Source organism: Onychomys torridus, chromosome 3 (assembly GCF_903995425.1).
Source record: "Onychomys torridus chromosome 3, mOncTor1.1, whole genome shotgun sequence".
Lineage (NCBI taxonomy): Eukaryota > Metazoa > Chordata > Mammalia > Rodentia > Cricetidae > Onychomys > Onychomys torridus.
The window spans coordinates 89,735,006-89,756,075 of record NC_050445.1 but is presented as its reverse complement, the minus strand read 5'-3'; the positions used below and the strand labels follow the sequence as shown (position 1 = coordinate 89,756,075).

At 45.9% G+C, this 21,070-nt stretch overlaps 1 protein-coding gene across 1 annotated transcript in view; it reads left to right on the top strand.

The window, feature by feature from the left end:
- Positions 1 to 21,070, top strand: part of Eif4e3 (eukaryotic translation initiation factor 4E family member 3) — a 43,211-nt gene that overhangs the window by 9,452 nt on the left and 12,689 nt on the right. The window contains exons 2-4 of the mRNA XM_036181888.1: positions 7,047 to 7,119; positions 18,345 to 18,439; positions 19,870 to 19,930. Coding sequence (XP_036037781.1) covers positions 7,047 to 7,119; positions 18,345 to 18,439; positions 19,870 to 19,930 — 229 coding nt within the window. The remainder of the gene's footprint in view (positions 1 to 7,046; positions 7,120 to 18,344; positions 18,440 to 19,869; positions 19,931 to 21,070) is intronic.

The window sequence follows — 21,070 nt, the reverse complement described above, 5'->3', positions numbered from 1 at the left end:
GCAGAGGCGTTAACTACTGCTGCTGAGGTGCATTTTAGACACTTCGTGTAAGAGACTTCTACCTAGCACTAGCTCATGCTTTCAGGCAGCAAAGCACTAGGTACAGACTGTTTCTAGAGGGGAAAAGCGGAGGGAAAGGCTGGTGGCAGAACTGGGCTTGGCCTGGGAGCTGTTGATTATGGAGGGTAATCAGTCTCTGTAACTTTCCTGCTCCAGCCCCTCAGTGGCCTTTTTTGCATATATTGTCTTCCTCCTATGCCCAGCCCTTAGCAATGATCTAGAATGTTCCTCCTCCAATGCTATGCTACTTGCATTGCCAGGTACCTTGCCTGCCTCTGTGTGTCGCCCCTCTCCCCCCCCCCACCCCCCCCAGTGTGGAAAAGGACAGAGAATGGGTAAGAGCAGTGGGTGGAACATAGTAGAGCAGGTAATGGAGGAGGACAAGGAGAGAGGGAGAGCAGGAGAGACCCTGCTCTGTGGGTCACCATGCTGACAGTGATGCCTCAGTCTCTGTTGAGAGGTAGTGTAGTCCTAGGAGAAAGTCAGGAAGGTGACGGCATTAGAGGCAGCAGATGAGGAATCCAGATCTGCTACTTCAAAACGAACACGCAGAATCTCTGTTTCCTGATTTGTAAGTGTATGTCATGATACCAATCTGGCAGAATTGTTTTGTGAATCAGAGCTAATACATGCTCAATAAAAGGAGGCTGTGATTACATTACAGCTGTTAAATAGAGGGCAGACTTGGATAGAACAATTCAAAATCTAGACTCTGATCTCCTGGGGCAATTCTCTCTCCATTACTGTGTTCTCAGATCTAGCACTGTGTTGCAAGGAGGGTCCTGTAGACTCCAGAGAACTGGACTACAGACCTGACCCTACATTGTATGCTGGCCCACATCTGCGGTCTTCTGGGATGGCCACAGTGTGCACTCCCTTGTCAGCTTTCTTTTCCATGTCTTCTCTTCTGGGAAAATACAGCAGGTCCAGACTTTGTTCCTTTGCCTCCAGGAGCCTGGGGCTGGGGCTGGGGGGATTCCAAAAGTAGAGGTGCCATCTGTAGAACAGACACCCCACAGGACAAGGGCTTGGCCTAGAATGATCATCACTGTGCCCTCAGCTCCAAAAGACATAGTAATGAATCTTTGTAGTGTGACTAAATATTAAATTCTCCGAGACTTTTCCATGTCTACACCAGAGCTTTCTGCACTATGAATTTTGAACCAGAAGCTTCTGTATTGTGGGACATGATGTCTTGTACATTATGGGAGGTTCACCTACTTATTTATAGCAACACATAAATGCCTGCCAGTATTGCCTTTGATCATCTGGGTCACTGCCATTCCAGATGAGCACCCTGGTCTGCAGGCAGAGGGCTCTGATTAGTATTAGTATTATAGTATTCTATAGAGAGGACGAGATCTCTGATATTAGTAAGGTAAAAGATATAAAGATAGGTTGCATATGTGGTTTCAGGAAGAACTTCTGTTGTTTGAAACCTATTGTACATCTTTGCCCTTCCATTGCTTATGTAGCAGCATTGCCTTCTCAAGAAGCAGCCACAGACCTGTAGTCCCAACTACTCAGGCAGCTGAGGCAGAAGGATTTCAAGTTCAAGGCCAGCCTGGACAACATAGTGAGACCCTGTCTCAAAATAGGTCTTTATAAAAAGCAAAACAATGCTTAGGCTATAACCCAGTTGCCTAGTATTTGTGAGGCTCTGGGTTCAGTCCTCAGTAATGGAAAAAAAAAAAAAAAAAAAGCAGTCACCATAGACAACAGCAGATGAGACACCTTGAATCAGCAAATCCAGTGCACATTGGCCTGCTTACCAGGCAGGACACTTGAAAACCTTGGCTGCCTTGCCCTTCTAAAATGGGCTCTCTGGCTGTGGCCCAATCTTGCTTGTTAAGAAAGCCTGAGGTTCAGGGGTAAGGCTGAGACATAGCAGTGAGTTTTAGTGACTATTGGAATCAAGTTTGGTGAATAGAACACCAAACCTGCACCGACCAGCTGAGCTAACATAGTCCTGACAACACTGTTGTGTTACTATGCCAGTCAGATATTAATAAAACCACCCAGCAGCTAGATGAGCGTTACAACTTCCTTCATGAAGTAACTGGGAAACTGACTGTCCTTTACAGTTGCAGAGATCAAACACAATGACCCAGTGTAACCTGGGGAGAAAGGGTTTCTTTTTTTCATTCATTCTTTCTTTTTTTTTTTCTTTTTGGTTTTTCAAGACAGAGTTTCTCTATGTAGTTTTGGTGCCTGTGCTGGATCTCGTTCTGTAGAGCAGGCTGGCCTTGAACTCAGAGAGATCCTCCTGGCTCTGCCTCCCAAGTTCTGGAATTAAAGCGTGCGCCTGGCTGAGTTTCGTTTTGCTTAGGATTCCTGAGAAGCTGGAGTCCATCCTGGCAGGGAAAGGCACGGCATGGCATCAGGAGTCAGGAGCAGGCTAAGCACATCTCATCTGCACACAGGGAACAGAGAGGACTGGAAGAGGGATGAGGCAATCACTTTCAAAGCCCACCTCCAGGGACGCACTTCTGTCCAGCAATGCTTCCCTAACCAACAGGTTCCCTAACCTCCCCACAAACAGTGCCGCCAATTAGGAGCATTTCTTCAGATGGGGATATTTTTCATTCTAACGACCACCCTGAGTTTCTGTGGAGCCGGACATTTCCTTCCTGCCCTGATTCATTGTTATGTTAGCCTATCAAAGGATGGCTGTGGCCAACCCTGTTCCTGTTGAGTGTTGTGAGGACCTTCCCTACACAGCTTCATTGGAAAGACTATTTTAAACCACGTCTTCTAATCCCCACAGACACACTCTTGAATTAAAAAGTAGATTAAGCAAAAGTGACGGCCTTGTTGAAAACACACCAAGATTCCTTGGGTTGGGGATTTAGCTCAGTGGTAGAGGGCACAAGGCCCTGAGTTCGATCCTCAGCTCAAAAAAAAAAAAAAAAAGAAAAGAAAAAAGAAAACACACCAATGACGAGGAGTGGGGCTGAGGGGATGGCTCAGTAGCTGAAGTGCTTGCTGTACACCCATGTGAAAGCCAGGCATGTGGTGCTTGTAACACAGCCCAGCTCGCCACCACCACACACACACCCCAGCACTGGGGAACTGAGAGAGGAGGACTCTGGAGATTTGCTGACCAGCTATTGTAGTCCCAACAACAATCTCCATGTTCAGTGAAAGACCCTGTTTCAGAAAAATAAAGAAATAAAAGAATTATAGAGGAAGACATCAGACATCAACTTCTAGCCTCCATATGTACACATATGGGTGAGCATAGCACACATGTGCACACACATGCGTGCGTGCATGCGCACAAACACACACACACATTGGTGACATTATTAAGGCCACTCTACGTAGTTAAAAGGGAGGTTTATTTTGTGGGGTAACTTACAAATGAAGGGATAGGTAGTTTGTAGGGTCTGGCAAAGGTATGGCGCAGTCCGGCGGTGTTCTCTGGAGAACTCTGCTCGGTCTACCTCCAGCGTCCAGGGTCTAGGAACCAAGAGAGCCCACACATCTGGCTCCCGGGTCTTCAGTGTCTCCTCTCAGCCCCGCCTTGTAGGCATGACTGTTACCGAAGCCTCAATGGGGGTTCAAACTTCCAGGTCGCAGCTGGAATGGCTACCCACTACCCACTACACACACACACACACACACACACACACACACACACACACACACACACACATACAAATAGAAAAAAAGGTAGCTTTTTGTTTTCTTTTAGAAATACAAGTGTGGGTGGGAGAGTTGGTGCTTACTCTGTAAACATGAGGACTTGGGTGCTGGTCCCCAGCACTCATGTAAAGAACCAGGTGTGCTAACCACACCTGCCATCCCAGTGCAGCACACTGGACACAGGAGGATCCAGACACTTGTGGATCAGACAGCATAGTCGGTTAGTGAGCTCCAGGGTTAGTGAGAGACCCTGTCTTCAAAACTACACTACCGAGTGATTAATGGAGATACTCTGGTATACCCATGCACACCCAAGTGCACACACCAAAAGGGAAGTGTGGAACTGGGCGAAGCTCAGTTGTAGAGCACATGGTTAGCATGCATGAGACCCAGGTTTCGTCATTGCTGGGGCTTGACTGGGCAGCTCCACAGTGTTGGAATGAGGAGCAGCCATCAGAAGCACATCATCTGGGTTCGTTGAATGTTCCTGTCCTGGGGACAGTTGCCCTGCCTCTCTGAGCCCCAGAGTGCTCACCGTAAAATGGCCCCAAGCAAAGCTCCAGGGGCCCCTCCCTGAAGGACTGCAGGACTCAACAGCCGAGGCAGCCACCTCACACTGTCTTTCACTGGTGAATACATCCCAATTGCTTCCTTCCAGATGCTTCTCCTGAGCTCTGGAAAATCAGCAACTTCGAACACTTCGATAGAGAAACAGAGACCTTAGGTGACTTGTGCGATTGTCTCCTACCCCAGAGTATCAGAAGGAGACCAGGCTAGAAACAGGGGCTGTGAAAGAGCCCCAGAGACCAAATGCTCACCAGTGACTTAAGTTAAATGGTAGCTACCACCTGCGTGTTGGATTTGTATAATTTGACATGATAATGTCCGAAGTGAATACTCACATAATACTCACTCTAAGCTATTTTAAATTGAAGAGTAGCTGTGAAATTTTTAAATCTATCATTTTATTCTGCAGATTAAAACACTGCAGAATTAATTCCCTACCTTAGGCTCTCACTGGCCCCCTTCCTGAGTGCAGCTAGGGAAGGAGCCCTGTCTAAAGTGCTCGTAGGATCCGGGAATATATTTGCTCGGTGTACTTGGTAGAACAGTCATCCAGTACAAAGAAAGAAAAGTTGGTTGGATTAAGTGCCAGTTGATTTTCATGTAAAAGCAATAGACTTTCAAACAGTCCATGCCTAGCAATGTAAAAAAAAAAAAAGTTTTGAGTTCTTTCAGTTTTTCCTAATGTCTTTCTAATCTGTGAGTGCAGTAACATGCTTTATCTAGCATATTTATCTCTGTCCAAGTAGATGCTTTAGTGACCACTGTCCAGACCATCCATGCTCCCTGATGGGTTTCTTTGAGGTCCAGGCACCTGCTGGTATCACCATCATGTCGGTCCCTGTGTGCTCACTGTCGCTGTCCACTCAAGTCAGCTTAGGTGAGACCTGACAAAGAGGCAGCCATGTTTGTGGTTGTGGTTTTGCTTTTTAAAAACAAAGACTGCCCAGCGGTGATGGCGCGCGCCTTTAATCCCAGCACTCGGGAAGCAGAGCCAGGCGGATCTCTGAGTTCAAGGCCAACCTAGGCTACCAAGTGAGTTCCAGGAAAGGCGCAAAGCTACACAGAGAAACCCTGTCTCGAAAAAAAAAAAAAAAAAAAGCCATAGAATTTGTAAATAGTTAGGAAATAATTATATACCCATTACTTATTAGAATTTACCTGCCTAGTGGGTAACAAAACATCTTTGCCCCTAACTAGTCCATAGTTGCTTCCTTCCTTACTAACCTCTAGTGACCTCTAGACAAGGGAACTATGTCCAAAAATGCATTTTGATATTTTGATTATGTGTGTGTATATGATGTATATCTGTGTATACCATTCTGCAAGACCACATGTGCATGTGTGTAGGCCAGGGGTTGATGTGTATCTTCCTCTATTGCTCTCTATCTTATGTTTAGAGACAGGGTGGTCTCTCATTGAACCTGGGGTTTGCCATTTCAGCAAGATGGCTGACCAGCAAGCCCTTGGGACCTACCTGACCCCTCTGCCCCGTCCCGCCAGCACTGGGGTTACAGATGTCTGTTACTGCCCCATCTTTCACATGGATGCTAGAGGTCTGAACTCTGGTCCTCATGTTTCCATGACAAGCACTTCCCCCACTGAGCCGTTTCCCCAGCTCTGACGTTCCCACTGGTGCATGGTTCCAGAATGTGGGCCGTGGAACCCTGTCCCCAGGGCCTTTACCACCTCATCACCTCAGCTTCAGAGCTGTGGGTGCCTTCTCTACATCTCTAGGATACAGTAGATAACAACTCTTTGCAAAGTGTCCCATGTTGATGACCTCTGGGACTGGGCCTCTTAGGGTCATTAGGGTCTGGCTGATGAAGATTGTTCTTTTATGGATTCTAGATGCTAGTGTGTCAGTTGTGAGCAGGGCGTCTCCCCTCTTAGCAAGCCCTTGATTCCTCACCCACAGGAGACATGGGCTTCTGAACGTTCTTTGTGTGGTGAGGTATCATCTTAGACCTGATCCTAACAAGGAACCCAGTGCCTTGGAGCACCAACTGCTAGGTCAGCAGGAGGAAAGAGAAACAGTGGTGGTAGCAGAGTGTCTGCATACCTAGAGGTCGACACTCCCCAACCCCAGGGACTGTCCTGGAAAGCCGGTCAAAGTGCATTTTTTCCTCTCCCAGAGAATAAACCTGTAGTGTGTTGCCATCTAGTGGAACATATAGAAACTGGAGATGAATGTATTATGGCCCTAACAGTTCACAAGAGCTGCTTGCATGAGTCAGGGGAAACTACTGAAAGATTTTTTTGTTTATTTGTTTGTTTGTTTTTCAAGTCTAATTCAGGGGGGAAACCAACACTGATTGTTAATCATATTCTCTAAAATAACTGAATGCTTCTCCCAGGGGTGTGTGGATATTTACCACCAGGGGGTTATAGGATTTTAAACAAATCACCCAGAGAAGGAGGATGCATTCTCATTGCTGTGGACACAGCAGACAGTTGTTTGTTTGTTTGTTTGTTTTAAATCTGAAGTCCTGAACAGTGCTTTTATGATCATAGGATATTTTCATACTTTCTGCTATGTGGTTTTAAAGTGTCCAGTACTTTTCTTGTATACTTTACTTTTTATCTGTTAAATTTCCGCAGAATAAAAATTCTTTTAGGAGATGCAAACCCATGCCTTCACAATAAAAAAGGATTTAAATTCTGGCCAGCATCTCCAGATGCCCTGTTCGGAGGCTTTAGACCCGTGTGCTCTGAAGAGGTCTTCCCGTCACTGACTGGATTTGCTTGTTTCTGTGTTGTTTTGCTGCCCTTAGATCACTTCCTGGTGCCACAGCTGCTGAGTGTGCGTCGAATCTGAAGAAACTCTACACTGTGGGAACAGTACAGGTAAGGGAGGAAAGGGGCACACTGGGTCACTCGGGGATGGCAGATACTTCATCACCCAGCTTGAGACTCTCTACTGCTTTGGCAGCCCTTGCTCAGAGCTCCATCCACTCCAGAGTTGTTCCTTAGAGTTTTGGGGGTTTTGCTTTGTTTTGTTTTGTTTTGTTTTGTTTTGTTTTGTTTTTTCGAGACAGGGTTTCTCCGTGTTGTTCTGGTGCCTGTCCTGGATCTCACTCTGTAGACCAGGCTGGCCTCGAACTCACAGAGATCCACCTGGCTCTGCCTCGCGAGTGCTGGGATTAAAGGCGTGTGCCACCGCCGCCTGGCTAGGTGCATTTTCATAGCAACTGTTTATCCATCTACCCCAAAGGCAGGCTTTCTCTGGCCCTAGATAAAACTCCATCACCAAAATCTTTCAGTGATATGCAGAGGAGGCAAGAGTAATGCAGCTAAGGGTGAAGGTCTTAAAGATGTTCATCCATGCTCCTTGTAAACTTCTACGAGTCAGCCACACTCTGCCTCTGTTCCTATAGGTTTCTGTATAACTGGTGTGTAACAGTGGCATCTGCCGCCATTGGTCACTGTGAAGACTGAGTATGATCATGTTTCCACTGTATTTGCCAGGATGTTCAAGAGACCCCCAACAAGTCCATAGTTCTGTTTGACTTCTTTCTGTCTCTGACACTTGTGTGTGTGTGTGTGTGTGTGTGTGTGTGTGTGTCTGTGTCTGTGTCTGTCTGTCTGTCTCTTTCTCCCTCCTCCCTCCCTCCCTTCCTGTGTAGAGTGCATTCATTTGTGTGTGTGTGTGTGTGTGTGTGTGTGTGTGTGTGTGTGTTCACGAGCGCGTAAAGATCAGCATCTAACCTTGGATGTCATTCCTCAAGAACGGGGTCTTTCACTGGCCTAGAACTTGCCTGGTAGGTTAGGCTACCAGACAGGGACCCATTTGTTTTTACCTCCAGCTCATCATTACTGGACTGCACTACACCTGCCTTTTTAAATATCAGCGCTGGTGAGCCAGGCGTGGTGGCACATGCGTTCAATCCCAGCACTCAAGAGGCAGAGGCAGGCGGATCTCAGTGAGTTCAAGGCCAGCCTAGTCTAAAGATTGAGTTCCAGGACAGCCAGGGCTACACAAAGAAACCTTGAAAAACAAACAAGCAAAGCATCAGTGCTGGGATCAAAGCTTTAAAAGATTGGTTTTGCCATTTCCCCAGAGGACTTCTTTCATTTTCTACCCCCGAAGACAGTTTTCAACACCTGATTTACTCTGTTAATCCCATTTCCCGTTTCTCCCCAAGCAAACTCTACCAAGTTTCTCTCCTGTGGTATCCTTTCTAGCTGCAGATACAAGGCTTTCGAGGCTACATCGAAGCCATGCTGGCTACTTGTCCTGGATTTTCTACAAGGCACAGTTTATAAGCATTTCCTCCCTTGTGCTCTAAATTTTGTCATATCTTGTAATTCTGTTAGGTAGGCATCCTGATTGTGTCCTGTGCGGAGGGAGCACAGACTTCCGTTTTCCTTTCAGACCCTGCTGCCAACATCAGGTTTAACAAATTGCACTTCCATACTTACACAGCCCCAGGTGCCTGGTGGTAAGCAGCATGAGTGGTCCCTGTGAACACAGTTAAATGGTGTAAGGACAGTCCCAACCACAGGCCATCTCTTGTCTTCTTGGGAACGTGACATTAACCTGTGAAAAGCAAACTAACAGTGTTGCTCGAGAATCACCATTCAGTGCTAGTGTGGTAATGTGGAGAGGCTCAGGAGCTGCTGCCCAGATAGCTGGACTCCCCAGAGTCTCCGGGAGCGTGTCCCCTGTGCTTCTGTTTGTCACTCTTCCTGGCGGCCGCTTAGGAAACCTCAGAGCACTTGATTTTTCAAGGCAGCCTGCCTGAGGAAGCTGGTAGACCTTCTGGGATGTTGAGGGATCCCTCCCCTCTCCACTCTCCTGTGATGTAAACGCCTTAGAATGGGGTGTGGGAGCCCAGGACAGAGGCTAGAAAGTGATCTTCCCACCACAGCGTGGAAACAGTAAACGCAGCAGGGTTTGGATCCAGCAGTATATCTGTTAGGATCCTTAGGGACCAATTTAAAGACCCCCAGACTGACACACACCAGGAGAGACTTCTCTCTATTGTGCCGAGAGATAATTAACGGGATGCAGTTTCTCCGTGTTTAGACTTGAAAAACTAAGGTGCGCGTGCATACCTTGCATGTCTTCCTACCCCTCCTTCCCATCAGACTCTCCTCCAGCTGCAGCCACCATCTCTGACCTGCTGGTGTAAGTCCTTCCATCTGAGACTGAACTTGAGTCAGTCTCAGTACCGGGCTCGGCTGTATCTGACCTCTTTTCACACAGTCAGTGCCAAAGGATGGCATGAACGATGAGAAATGAATGCGTGCACGGACTTTTCTGTTCTCTGTACACTGTTCTCAGAAAGCTGTACCCTGTGGCAGCTGCACATTCTCAATGGGACAAAGGCGTGGTCCTCCCAAGAATCTTACAAAGCACAGACACATGTACAGCCCTATAGATAAACACAGGGCCGGGAGGTGGTGTCGCACGCCTTTAATCCCAGCACTCGGGAGGCAGAGCCAGGCGGATCTCTGTGAGTTTGAGGCCAGCCTGGTCTACAAAGCGAGTTCCAGGAAAGGCACAAAGCTACACAGAGAAACCCTGTCTCAAAAAAACAAAAAACAAAAAAAACACAGGGTTTCCCTGTGGTTTGAAATGTTTTTCAGGGCTGATTTAGAAAGAATTCCATCAAGGTGATGGGAGGGGACAGTGATGAAAAAGAGGTTGTGAAACACCCCGAGTTCCTTATTTGTACGCTTCATGAGAATGGCGTCTGTTCCATGAGGCTGGCTGGGGGTGAGACCAGATGCAGCTCTCTGTGGGGCTGGTGTTTATAAGCCCTCAGAACATGTTGCCAGGTGTTGTTAAGTTACTGGAATCTGTTCCTTTGCTGACTAGGGTGTGGGTGGGGATGCAGAGAAGTCACACTGTTTGAGGGCCATAGCTGACACTCAGTAACATGTTCACATTTTTCTTTCTTTTTTAAACCTCTATATATCTTATTTACTCATCTTCAAAGCAAGAACAATCATGGCAGGTTTTATCATGCTGCGGTGAGGATGGGATGGTAAAGTTAAAATACACAGTCAGTGGCCGATGCCATTAGTGTGCTGGCCTTCATCTTGCAGCCTCATCGCAAATACCCCTCTGACATATTTCATGTAAGAATATTATATACCACAGCTTCACAATCACTGATGCCAAGCAGATACTCAGATGACACCATGAAAACCTTTTATTTACAAAAACATATCTGACTTGTCATAACTTTTGGTAACTCGGCTGTGATTGCCTTTAGTGTCTCAGGAATGGTCCTTAGTGCTTAAGAACTAGCAGGGGCAAGCACATGAGGACAGGCTTTGCTCCTGCTTTCTTTATCCCCTGACTGTGTGTTAATGTTAATTCACTCGGCTACCATAGCATTTATTTAAACACTTGCCCAGTGGTATCTGTGCCCCTCCCCATTATGTTTTGGGGAAGTTTTAAGAACCATGTGTAGTGAACAATGGCTCACCTTCAGACATACTCTCTTATTACCCTGAGGACTTTCTGCAAATCCAAGTTACATCTCAGGAGCAGGGGGTGAGCAGTGGAAAATTATTACCCTCTTTTTGAAGCTAGGGAAACTGAGGCACATGACCCAAAATTGCAGTGGCATCAGTGCCCATGGATTCTCTAAGGCCAAAAGTCCCTCTGCTTCTGCATCAACTCTGTTTTCCCTCCCCTGAGTGAGGGGTGGAGCGGGAGAGGCGTACAGAGGATCCCATGACCTCTGCCTGGAACACTTGCTGTGGCCTCAGTAATTCTCTGCCCAGAGGTAAATTTTGTTGGCTGCTTTCCTGTCTTCTTAGAACATCCCACTTTTCACTTCAGTGTGTCTCCCACTTTTGGGGTACATACAGGCTTTGTCCATTTCTCTCATGTCTCTGCATCCTCAGTGAGCAAAGTTCAGAACAGAACATGGCTTCTGAGCCTGCCAAGCCCACGCTGGGACAAAATGAAGAGCACAATCCAGTGTGATTCACAAGGGAGGGTCGCCTCGTAGCACACTGTCCTCCAAGTTTCCTGCCTGTAGACCTTTAATCCCACCTCTGAAAGCACTCCTTTACAGAGTTCCATCCCAAACCTCAGGAGTTGGTGTTATCACCTTCACCAATTGCCCCTCTGGCCTCACCTCTCCCGTCTTCTACCCAGCACGACTTAGTACTGGAATTTTCAGAGAACAGAAACTGTGTTTCTTCTGCAAGTGGAATTTCTGTATAATTCCTCATAACCAGATATCTTTATAAATAATGTATATAACCCACTAAAGCGGAAAAACATGAGTCTCCTGTTTAGTGCAATAGTAGAAGAGTATGAGCCTAGGAGATGGCTCAGCAGGTAAAGGCTCTTGCCACCAAGGCTGACTACCTGACCTGTGTTCAATCCCCAGAACCCTCATTATGGAAAGAGAAAACCAGTTCCCACAAGTTGTTCCTGAACTCAATATGTTCGGGTGTGTGGGCGTGTACACACACACACACACACACACACACACACACACACACACGAGCACATACAAACCTACACATGTGTGTATTTTTTTAAGAATAGCAGTGCATGTCCGTTATGTGAAGGTCAGGCTACCTGACCGTGCTGTGCTGTTAAAGGTCATTTCATCAGGGCAGCAGCAGATTGTTTTCTAAAGCCTGAGGAACAAAGGCTATTTCAGTACAGAGGTTTCCTAAGTCAGAGTTGATGGGGATGATGGGGAGATTGGTTCATAACAGGGTAGCCAGTGGTGGGTGGCATCCCACCACAGGAGTATCTGGAGCCCCCTTGAAGGAAGAGAGAAGAAAATTAACAGGGAAAACAGGACAATGACTTGAAGCCAGTTTTGCCTGTAATATTTTTCATACAAACTTAATGTCATGTGTAAGAGGATTCTTCACTCATCATTTAATTGACATACTGTACGTATAATGAAGTCAATGTCTATGGTCACAACCCAGAACTAGAATTAAGTCAGATTGCTCATGGTCCTGTTTGCTCATGGCACTAGAGGCCATTGTGTATGTTGCAGGGGTAGAGGGGCTGGGAAATGAATGAGATTTTACAAACTACAAATGATGTAAGTCTTCCAATGTGAAATCTTTTGGGGGTACGTGTGTGCCCTGTTCTCTTTGGCCCTGCTATGGCCTCAGATCATGAGGGCCTCTGTTGGGTATACTCACATCCAGACTTTAGACCCCACTGCCCATATGCTTTCTATCAGTCTCATGCTCCAGAGTGGGAGCGGGGAGTGGTGAGGGGTTAGGAATGTTGTCTGTCCTCACTTTACCTTCCCAGAGCAAGAGGAGCTTTGGGGCTCTGGCAAATCCCCCCGGTCTGATGCTCAGTGGTGAAGAACATTAGCTGCTCTTCTGGAGGACCTAGGTTCAATTCCTAGCACCTACATGGCAGTTCGTTACTATCTGTAACTCTGATTCCGAGGGGATCTGATGCTGTCTTCTGGCTTCTATGGTCTTTACACGCATGTGGTACATAGACATACATACAGACAAAACACTAGTACACATAAAATGAAAAGAAGCAAATCTTTGAAGTTACTTTAATAACACTACCCCACAGCTGGTGTGTCTACTTCCACTGTCCTTTACGTATTCAGCATCATGGGCCACATCCAGGAAACAGGGGTACACAGCTGGGGTTTCCCCAGACTCTGGCTTCCCCCGCCTTCTCAAGGCTCAGGCCCCCCTCTCCTCACAGGGCCCTAACACATGTCAGACTAAGGCAACAAAGCCTTCTGTCTGGACTGTGGTCATTTGCAAACCAGCAGCTCTCTGCTTTCAGCCTGGGGTCTGCTGTGAGTTAAAAACCTCCAGCCAGAGAGGCTGCCTGCTGAGTTCAGAGCTCCATCTCTTTCTGTGAGTGTCCTGGACTCTGAAGTAGGGAGCCCTGTCGACTAGAGATCTGTTTGTTCACTGTCTCAAAACCACTCTCTGCTATACATGCTGCAACACTGCAGAAAACCCTGACTGGTTCCTGCTCCCCCACCCCCCATCCCCGCCTCGTTCTTTCCTCGTTTCTCCCTCTCTCACTTGCTCCCTCCCCTACTGACCTTTCCCTTTCTTTTTTCCTCCCTTCCTCCTCCCTCTCTTCCTGTTTCCCCCTTTTCTTTATTTCCTCATTCCCTTCTGTATTAGTCAGGGTTCTCTAGAGTAACAGAACTTTTAAAATGAATCTCAATCTCTCTCTCTCTCTCTCTCTCTCTCTCTCTCTCTCTCTCTCTCTCTCTCTCTCTCTCTCTCTGTGTGTGTGTGTGTGTGTGTGTGTGTGTGTGTATAAAAGATTTATTGGAATGCCTTCCAGGCTGCAGTCCAGCTAATCCAACAATGACTGGCTGTGAATAGAAAGTCCAAGAATCCAGTAGTTGCTCATTCAACAAGGCTAGATGTCTCAGCTGGTCTTCAGTATATGCTGGCATCCCAAAGAAGTAGGCTCCAATGCCAGTGAATGAATTGGTGGCCTCACAAGGGGATGACAAGTAGGCAAAGAACAAAAGCTTCCTTCTTCCAGGTCCTTATATAAACTTCCAGCAGAAGATGTGGCCCAGATTAAAGGTGTGTCTTCCCACCTCAGAGGTCTGGATTTGAAGTGTATTCACCGCTTTCCAACCAAGTGAAGAAGCTCTCACAGGTCTGCCCTCCAGATCTGATGTCTGATCGTGGCTTGCATCCTTATGTAGGTCTCCCTTTGCTTTCAATGCACTGTGATTAATTCACCCAAGGAGGTACCGTGTGGTATGCGTGCATGTGCACTGGGGTGTGGGGCTTTTGATGACCATGTGACCTTCAATCCAGGTGTTAGACTTCACTGGACCAAGGTCTGGCCTGCCTTAGTTCCTCGAAGAGAACAATGATGTTAGAAACTTGTCAGCCAGTGAGTGACCCCCGTGCCTCAGCTGTCCTTCCACACTCACTTAATCCCATCCCAGTGCAAGACACATGCTGGCATACAACTGGCATCCCCAAATGCTGACCGAATGAACGGTGCCAATGTTGATACCTGTGCTAGCCCTTGGGTAATCACTGAGGCTTTGTGAGGTTGGGAACACTTAACTATCATTAGGAAGCATTGTGCTTAGCTGTACTTCAGTGCTCTGTGGAAGGCCAAAGAGGATTAATCATAAGCCTGGTGCCTCTGGGAATCTACTTGTGGAGTTGAACCTGTAGGAACATTTAGGTATTTATGGGAACTGTCATCGTGAATCATCAAGCTTGCACGGTGTCAGTCCTTTGCCTTCTGTGGGGAGGAGCAGGGTTCCAGGAGTGTGCAATGCTGGTTCTTCCCTCCAGCTCGTTCTCCATCAGACATAATGATGAGTAGATGATAGGGGAGAGAGGTTTGCAATAAACAGGGAAACAGCTGTTCAGTGCCGTGTGCTTCCTGAGCAGGTCCCAGCCCACCGGCATGCCTGGGTCTTTCTCTCCCATTGTGTGTTGAGGCACAAACACATGCAGTGATAAACAACTTCCGAGTTCAGCCTACCATTGCATCTTGCTGGTCTGTCTTCTTCCTGCCAGATTCGCCAAAGTAAACAAGTTCAGGGCTACTCTTGTTTTTATTCTTCCAAGGCTACAACCCTGAACAGGGTCTGTTGGCCTTTTCTCAGTTTTAAGCTAAAAGAAATGTGTGCTCTGTGTCATTCTCTAAGTACTTCAAATGCTACGCAAAAAGTCAGGACCATAGAAGACTGGCAGGGAGGTCAGGGGGAGCTTTGCAAGAGTTGACCTTCAGAGCTGAAGTCAGCAGCATCCTCTTGGCTTTTTCTTAGATGGGGCTCTTTGGTTTTACATCATTTTGCCCATGGATTCTGCAGAGACCATTGCCATGTCATGGCAAGAGTCTTGGGCTAGAGTTATGCGCATCACCAATTTAAGTGCAGGTAAGGGCATCTGACTGGTTGAAAGACATTGTCAACAGGTATCCTTCCTTCTGTGACTCTACACATGACTTGTCTGTGATTTCTAAGACTGGAAAGATATGCACAAAACATGTAGTAGTATCATCAAAAAAAATAGGTTGGTAGTTTTTAAGAATTAGGGACTTGGAATTCAAGTTCCAGATCTGCCTGCTTATGGTAACGGCACAGCCGGGAGCCCAGGTGTTGCAAGATCTTACTGTTAGCACTAACAGAGAGGGCATGAGCCCCTCCACAGGGACACGAGTCTGTTAGAGGATCTACTGTCACACCATGCTAATTTTGTGATTGCCTAAATTATCACCATTGAAGTAGAAGACTTTTGGATTCCCCACTGATACATCTGCCAATGTGTACTCTATATATGGCCTTTGATTTTCTTTCAGCCCATGATTATCATCTCTGCAGTTCAGCCAGCTGTGTGTGTTTGGGCATGAGTGTGTATGAAGGCCAGAGGACTGCCTTGGAAAAGACACAGACTCGAAGTCCATGTATATCGCATCTTGGTATCTTCTGGCCTGGCTGCTGAGCTGTTCTCTGGTCCCTCTAGGAAAAGCAAGAGAGGGATGAGATCTAGTGTGCTTCCTCTGTCTTCCTTTCCACCCTCAGCCCCAGGCAAAGCACCACAGACTTCTTTTTGAGAGAGTCTGCTGTAGGGAAAAACGTTTGATAATCATACTAAAGGCTCTGCTGAGTACCACGCCAATAAAGTATCTGTTAGCAAGATCCTTTCTCTTAAGAATGTGTGTGTTTTAGAACAGGGCTTCTGGAACTGTCTCTACTCTTGAACTTTGCATCTGACAGTTTTATGTGGACCTGGGTACATAGGAATGTAAACTAAGTGTGTACATTAAAAAAAAAAATCACTGGTAATGAACCATAAGAATATTTACCTTAAAATAGTTATTTGGTGTGTGTGTGTGTGTGTGTGTGTGTGTGTGTGTGTGTGTGTGTGATTTAATAAATATAAAAGCACATGTACATACTAGTGAGATAGAAATGCTTAATTTTTATCTAAAGGAATACATCTTAGTTGAATATTTGATATTGTAGAACAGACTATATTCAACATGTTTCAGAGTTAATAGACATTTGATTTTATAATAATGCTGAGAATGCCACTTTACATAAACATGTACTACAAAATGGCAAAGGTGTTTTTATAGCCATTTCAAACATCATTGGAATTCTGTCATAATCCCAAGCCAAAATTCATTTAATGTTTTTTTTTTTCAGTGAAATGAAAGTTAGCAACTCGAACAGCAAATTTTAAAAATCAAACATTCTAAAATTTTTTTTCTGTGTATGCATGTTTTTTGTCTTCATGTATATCATATGTGTGCATGGTGCTCACAGAAGTCTGAGGAGGCCATCGATCCTCCAGAACTGAAGTTATGGATGGTTGTGAGCTGCCATGTAGGTGCTGGGCATCGAACCTGGGTCCTCTGTAAGAGCAACAAGTGCTCTTAACTGCTGAGCTCTCTTCTCTCTAGCCCTCAAGCCAAACATTCTAATCCCCCAGCACTCGGGAGGCAGAGGCAGGTGAATCTCTGTGTGTTCGAGGCCAGCCTGGTCTACAAAGCAAGTTCCAGGACAGCCTCCAAAGCTACAGAGAAACTCTATCTTGAAAACAAACAAACAAACAAACAAAACCAAAACCAAAAACAAACAAACAAACAACAACAACAAACAAACAAACAAACAAAAACATTCTAATCCAATCCAATCCAAATATATATGAACTTGATACTTAACGTGCTGAGGAATGGTGGTAGGAAAGGGTTAAAAGTCTTTGTATTCCATAATTAAACATTTGGCTTCTATCAGAGCAGAATATTTCATATGTCCAGTAAAAATACAGCAGTGATAGCATGCAGTCTTCCCAAATCTGAGTGGCGGGGACCCAGGCGTGCTCTTTAGTGTTGGGTTTTGCGACAGAAAACCCAGTGCCCAGTGCCCAGGTTCTGTGTTCAGAAATGAGACTGTAGTGGAGCAACGTGAGCAGTGTGGGTAGATGCTCCAAGAAACACCCCGGACTGATTACTCACTTAATTCTGAATTAATCCTGTTGTTGCCTATTAGAAACCTTGTCCTGCTCCCAGGTCCTTTGCAACTCCACATGAGGTCTTGACCCACAGTCTCCACAAGCCAAGCCTTACAGGGTCAACTTATTTATGACCAGTCTCCATGGATGATGAAAGGAGAGCTGATGGGATCCTTTATTTATTTTATATGTGTGTAAATGTGCACTCCTGCCTGCCTGGATATGCAACATGTGTGTTCACATGCCCTCAGAGGCCAGAGAATGGCGTCAGAACCCCTGGAACTGGAGCCACAGGGCTGTAAGCCACCTGATGTGAGTGCCGGAAACAGAACCCAGGTCGTATGCAAGAAGAGCAAGTGTTCTTATCCACTGAGCCATCTCTCCAACTCCCTGATGAGGGTCTTAGGATAAGATTCTATTGAAATGTAGACTACAAAGCATGCTATTCCTGTAACCTTTCTAATCAAATGTTCAAAAACTAAAGATACAGGCTCCATATATATTAAAATTAGTGAATTAACATACCCATCTCATCTGCTCTTGTGACAAGAGCAGCTGAAATCTACATTTTTAACAAAAAAAATCCTTATGAAGAACAGCTTTTATTAACATCAGTCCTTGGGGCTGGAGAGATGGCTCAGTCATTAAGAGTGTTTGTTGCTCCTGCAGAGGACCCAGATTTGGTTCCCTGTACCCATGTGGTGGCTCACAGCCATTCATAACTTCAGCTCCAGGGGATCTGACACCTACTTCTGACTGCTGCAGGCACCAGGCACACACATGATGCACATGCATACATGCAAGCAAAGGATTCAGAGCACACAAAATAAACCTGAAAATATTAAGTCCAGTCCTGGCACCGCACATTATTACCTTTCTGGTTTTATGGTACATGTTGCTTAGGAATACTTCCTTCATAACAATGGCTTTCTAAAAAATAGAACCTAGCCTAACATCTAGAAGGAACAATGTTTTATTGTTCTGCATTAAAAACTTCAGTGCTAATGAGAAAAAAATCCACTCCAAATGGCTAGGACTTAATGAGAATCAATATTGTTCTTTAACACATTAATTTATATAATGTACTGGCATTGTTAATCCATACTGGGTATATTAAGTGAAGTGTTTTTCTTTTAAAGATATTCTGGAGTGTGTACAATAACATCCCTCCTGTGCCCAGCCTGCCTTTGAGATGTAGTTATCACTTAATGAGAGGAGAGAGGCGACCACTTTGGTAAGTGTGTATGGTTCACCTGGAGGTCAAGGTGGGTGGGAAATAGCCGTGAACTTCATAAGGACTGTTTTCACCTGTGGCATGCTTCTTACCATAAAGTGTGCCCTGCTTATCAAGGCCCAGGCTCTCAGGGGAGCCTAAGGTAACTTCCTTAGTCACTATAGTAGTGAGAGCAATGGACAGTTAGCTTGCCCAGGCTGGGGCCTCTAATACCAATAAATCTTTATATCCTTTAACCTTTCACACTTACTCACAAGTAAAATGAAATTCTGTTTCAGCTCATTTCTCAGTGAATGGTAGAAACATAAATTGAACAAAAACAGTAGAATTTTGTTGGGACCTGTGACTGAGAAGCTTACCGTTAGGACTGGTGTTCCATACATCTGGCTTGCCAGGTTTCATCTGGACTCTGACACTCTCCACCACGTTTCTTTACTTTCTCAATGTTGGCTGAGTTTTCAGTCAGGCTTTTCTGCTTGTGGGAAAATAGATCTCTCAAGTTCCAGTCCTTTTGAACATTGGAATTGAACCTAGTGCCTTGCACCATATGGTAGGCAAGCACCCTACCATTGAGCTACAGCCACACCCTTGTCCTCCCAACCCCATTTTTTGAGACAAGATCTGACAGAGTTGCCCAAGCTGGCCTTGACCTCACTGTGTAACCATGATAAGCCTTGAACTTAGCATTCCTCTGCTTCAGTCTCCTAAACAGCAGGGGTGATAGACTTCACCACCAGTCCTGCTAGCTAAGGGCTGCGATTTATGCCCTTCAAGTTTATCAGCACCAGCATTCTCCAAACATGGTGAAATCTAGGGCTCACCACCATTGGCTCACTGTGGATCAGTTCTCCATCCCTGGCCAATCATGAGATGAGGAAGAAACGGTCTCATAAGAAAACCTGGGATGCAAATGTGTCTTTAAAGCTGGGATATGGAATCAATCCTACCAGAATGCCTCTTTCAGGGAAATTGGGATGTTTTTCCTAAATAGAAAGTGGCTATTAAACCATGGTCCACCATAGCAACACTTGTTAAATCTGTGACCCAAGTTTACATGGGAATTAAATGAGACAGTGTTATGAATATGCTTTGGAATGTATAGGTCTTCCCACCTGCAAAGCTGTTGCATCAGCTGTCCATCCCCAGCAAATCAGGGAGCCCCTGGGTACCACCTCCTTAAGAATGAGGACCTTGTGTCCCTGCACACACCCTCATCCCCATCACAGCCGATTCCATGTTGCTCCCTCACTCTTCTCCATTGCCTTCCTTTTTCATTCTTCTGCTTTTGTTCCCAATCATAGAGCTGGAGAATATTGACTAAAAAATGCCTGTGTGCTTTTGTGTTCCATGCCGGCTATTGTTAAACTAAATGCAAATAGGACTGCCCCTTCATTGTGGAGTGAAACTTTAAATGTTGTTCTTTGATGTAGGGAGGAGGAGAGTAATGCAAAGGGTGGCGTGTGGAAGATGAAAGTCCCCAAGGACGGCACGGTATGTCTCTGCTGAGCATCTCCTAGAACCGCCTGGGCATGGGGTTCAGCATGTTGTACTATAAAGAGAGCCTGTCCAGAAGTCTCCTGGCAGCCCTAGGTGGAGAAATTCATTTCTAACATTGGTGATGGTCACTTAATACTGTCACCTTGAAGAGGTATAATTGAAAGAGCCAGGTATTATGGTGCACACCTTTAATCCCAGCACTCAGGAGGCACAGCCAGGTGGATCTCTGAGTTCCAGGCCAGCCTGGGCTACAGAGTCAGATCTAGGACAGCCAGGGCTACACAGAGAAATCCTGTCTCGAAAATCAAAAAAAGAAAAGATCCTCATTCTCAAAAAATACCAGAGATCATCCTCTGTCTAAAAGATGTCCTGCACACACACACACACACACACACACACACACACACACACACACACACACACACATACAAACGTGTGCATACCCCAATAAATACATAAGGAAGAAAAATCATTAGAAATAAAATAGACAGAAGGGTGTTTTTTTTCTGATCCCTTTTATGCAATTATGCTCAAAGAATTAAAATGCTTCTGGGAAGCCACTCATGTGGGCAGGAATCATCTTTCTGTGAGCACACATTTGAAGTTTCAACCAGATTCATTAGGCAGGGCTGCAGACATGGTTGTTCAGTGGCAAACATGAAATACACCAGAGCAGCTAAGGGGGAGCCAGACAAGGTGTATGAACCCCTCTGCCCTGCTAAGAGAGAGAGAGAGCAGAAGATAGGAAAGCGCAAGATGCTCTTAGATTCTCCAGTTTCACTGGTGTGCTCCCCCCCTTTTGTGTGTGTTACTATACTTATGTGTTTGCTTATTTCTGAGGTGATGGGGAGCCACCTGGGGTTATGCACATTTATGGGCCTTATTTGGAAGTAGACTAGGAATCACCCTAGACTTGGAACCCTAGTGGAAACCATCATGATGCCCACACCCGTATAATTGTCCTGCCCCACCTTGCCAGTTCACTAGGCTCCATTTAGGTGACAATGCACTTTCCTGTCTGGACAGATGCCTTGGCTCTTATGTGTCAGCCCCCATAGAAGTCTGGAAGGCTAGAGCTGCCTGTGTTCAAAACAGAAGCAGGAAGTCTCCCTTGCCCTGCTCTGCCCTCCCACC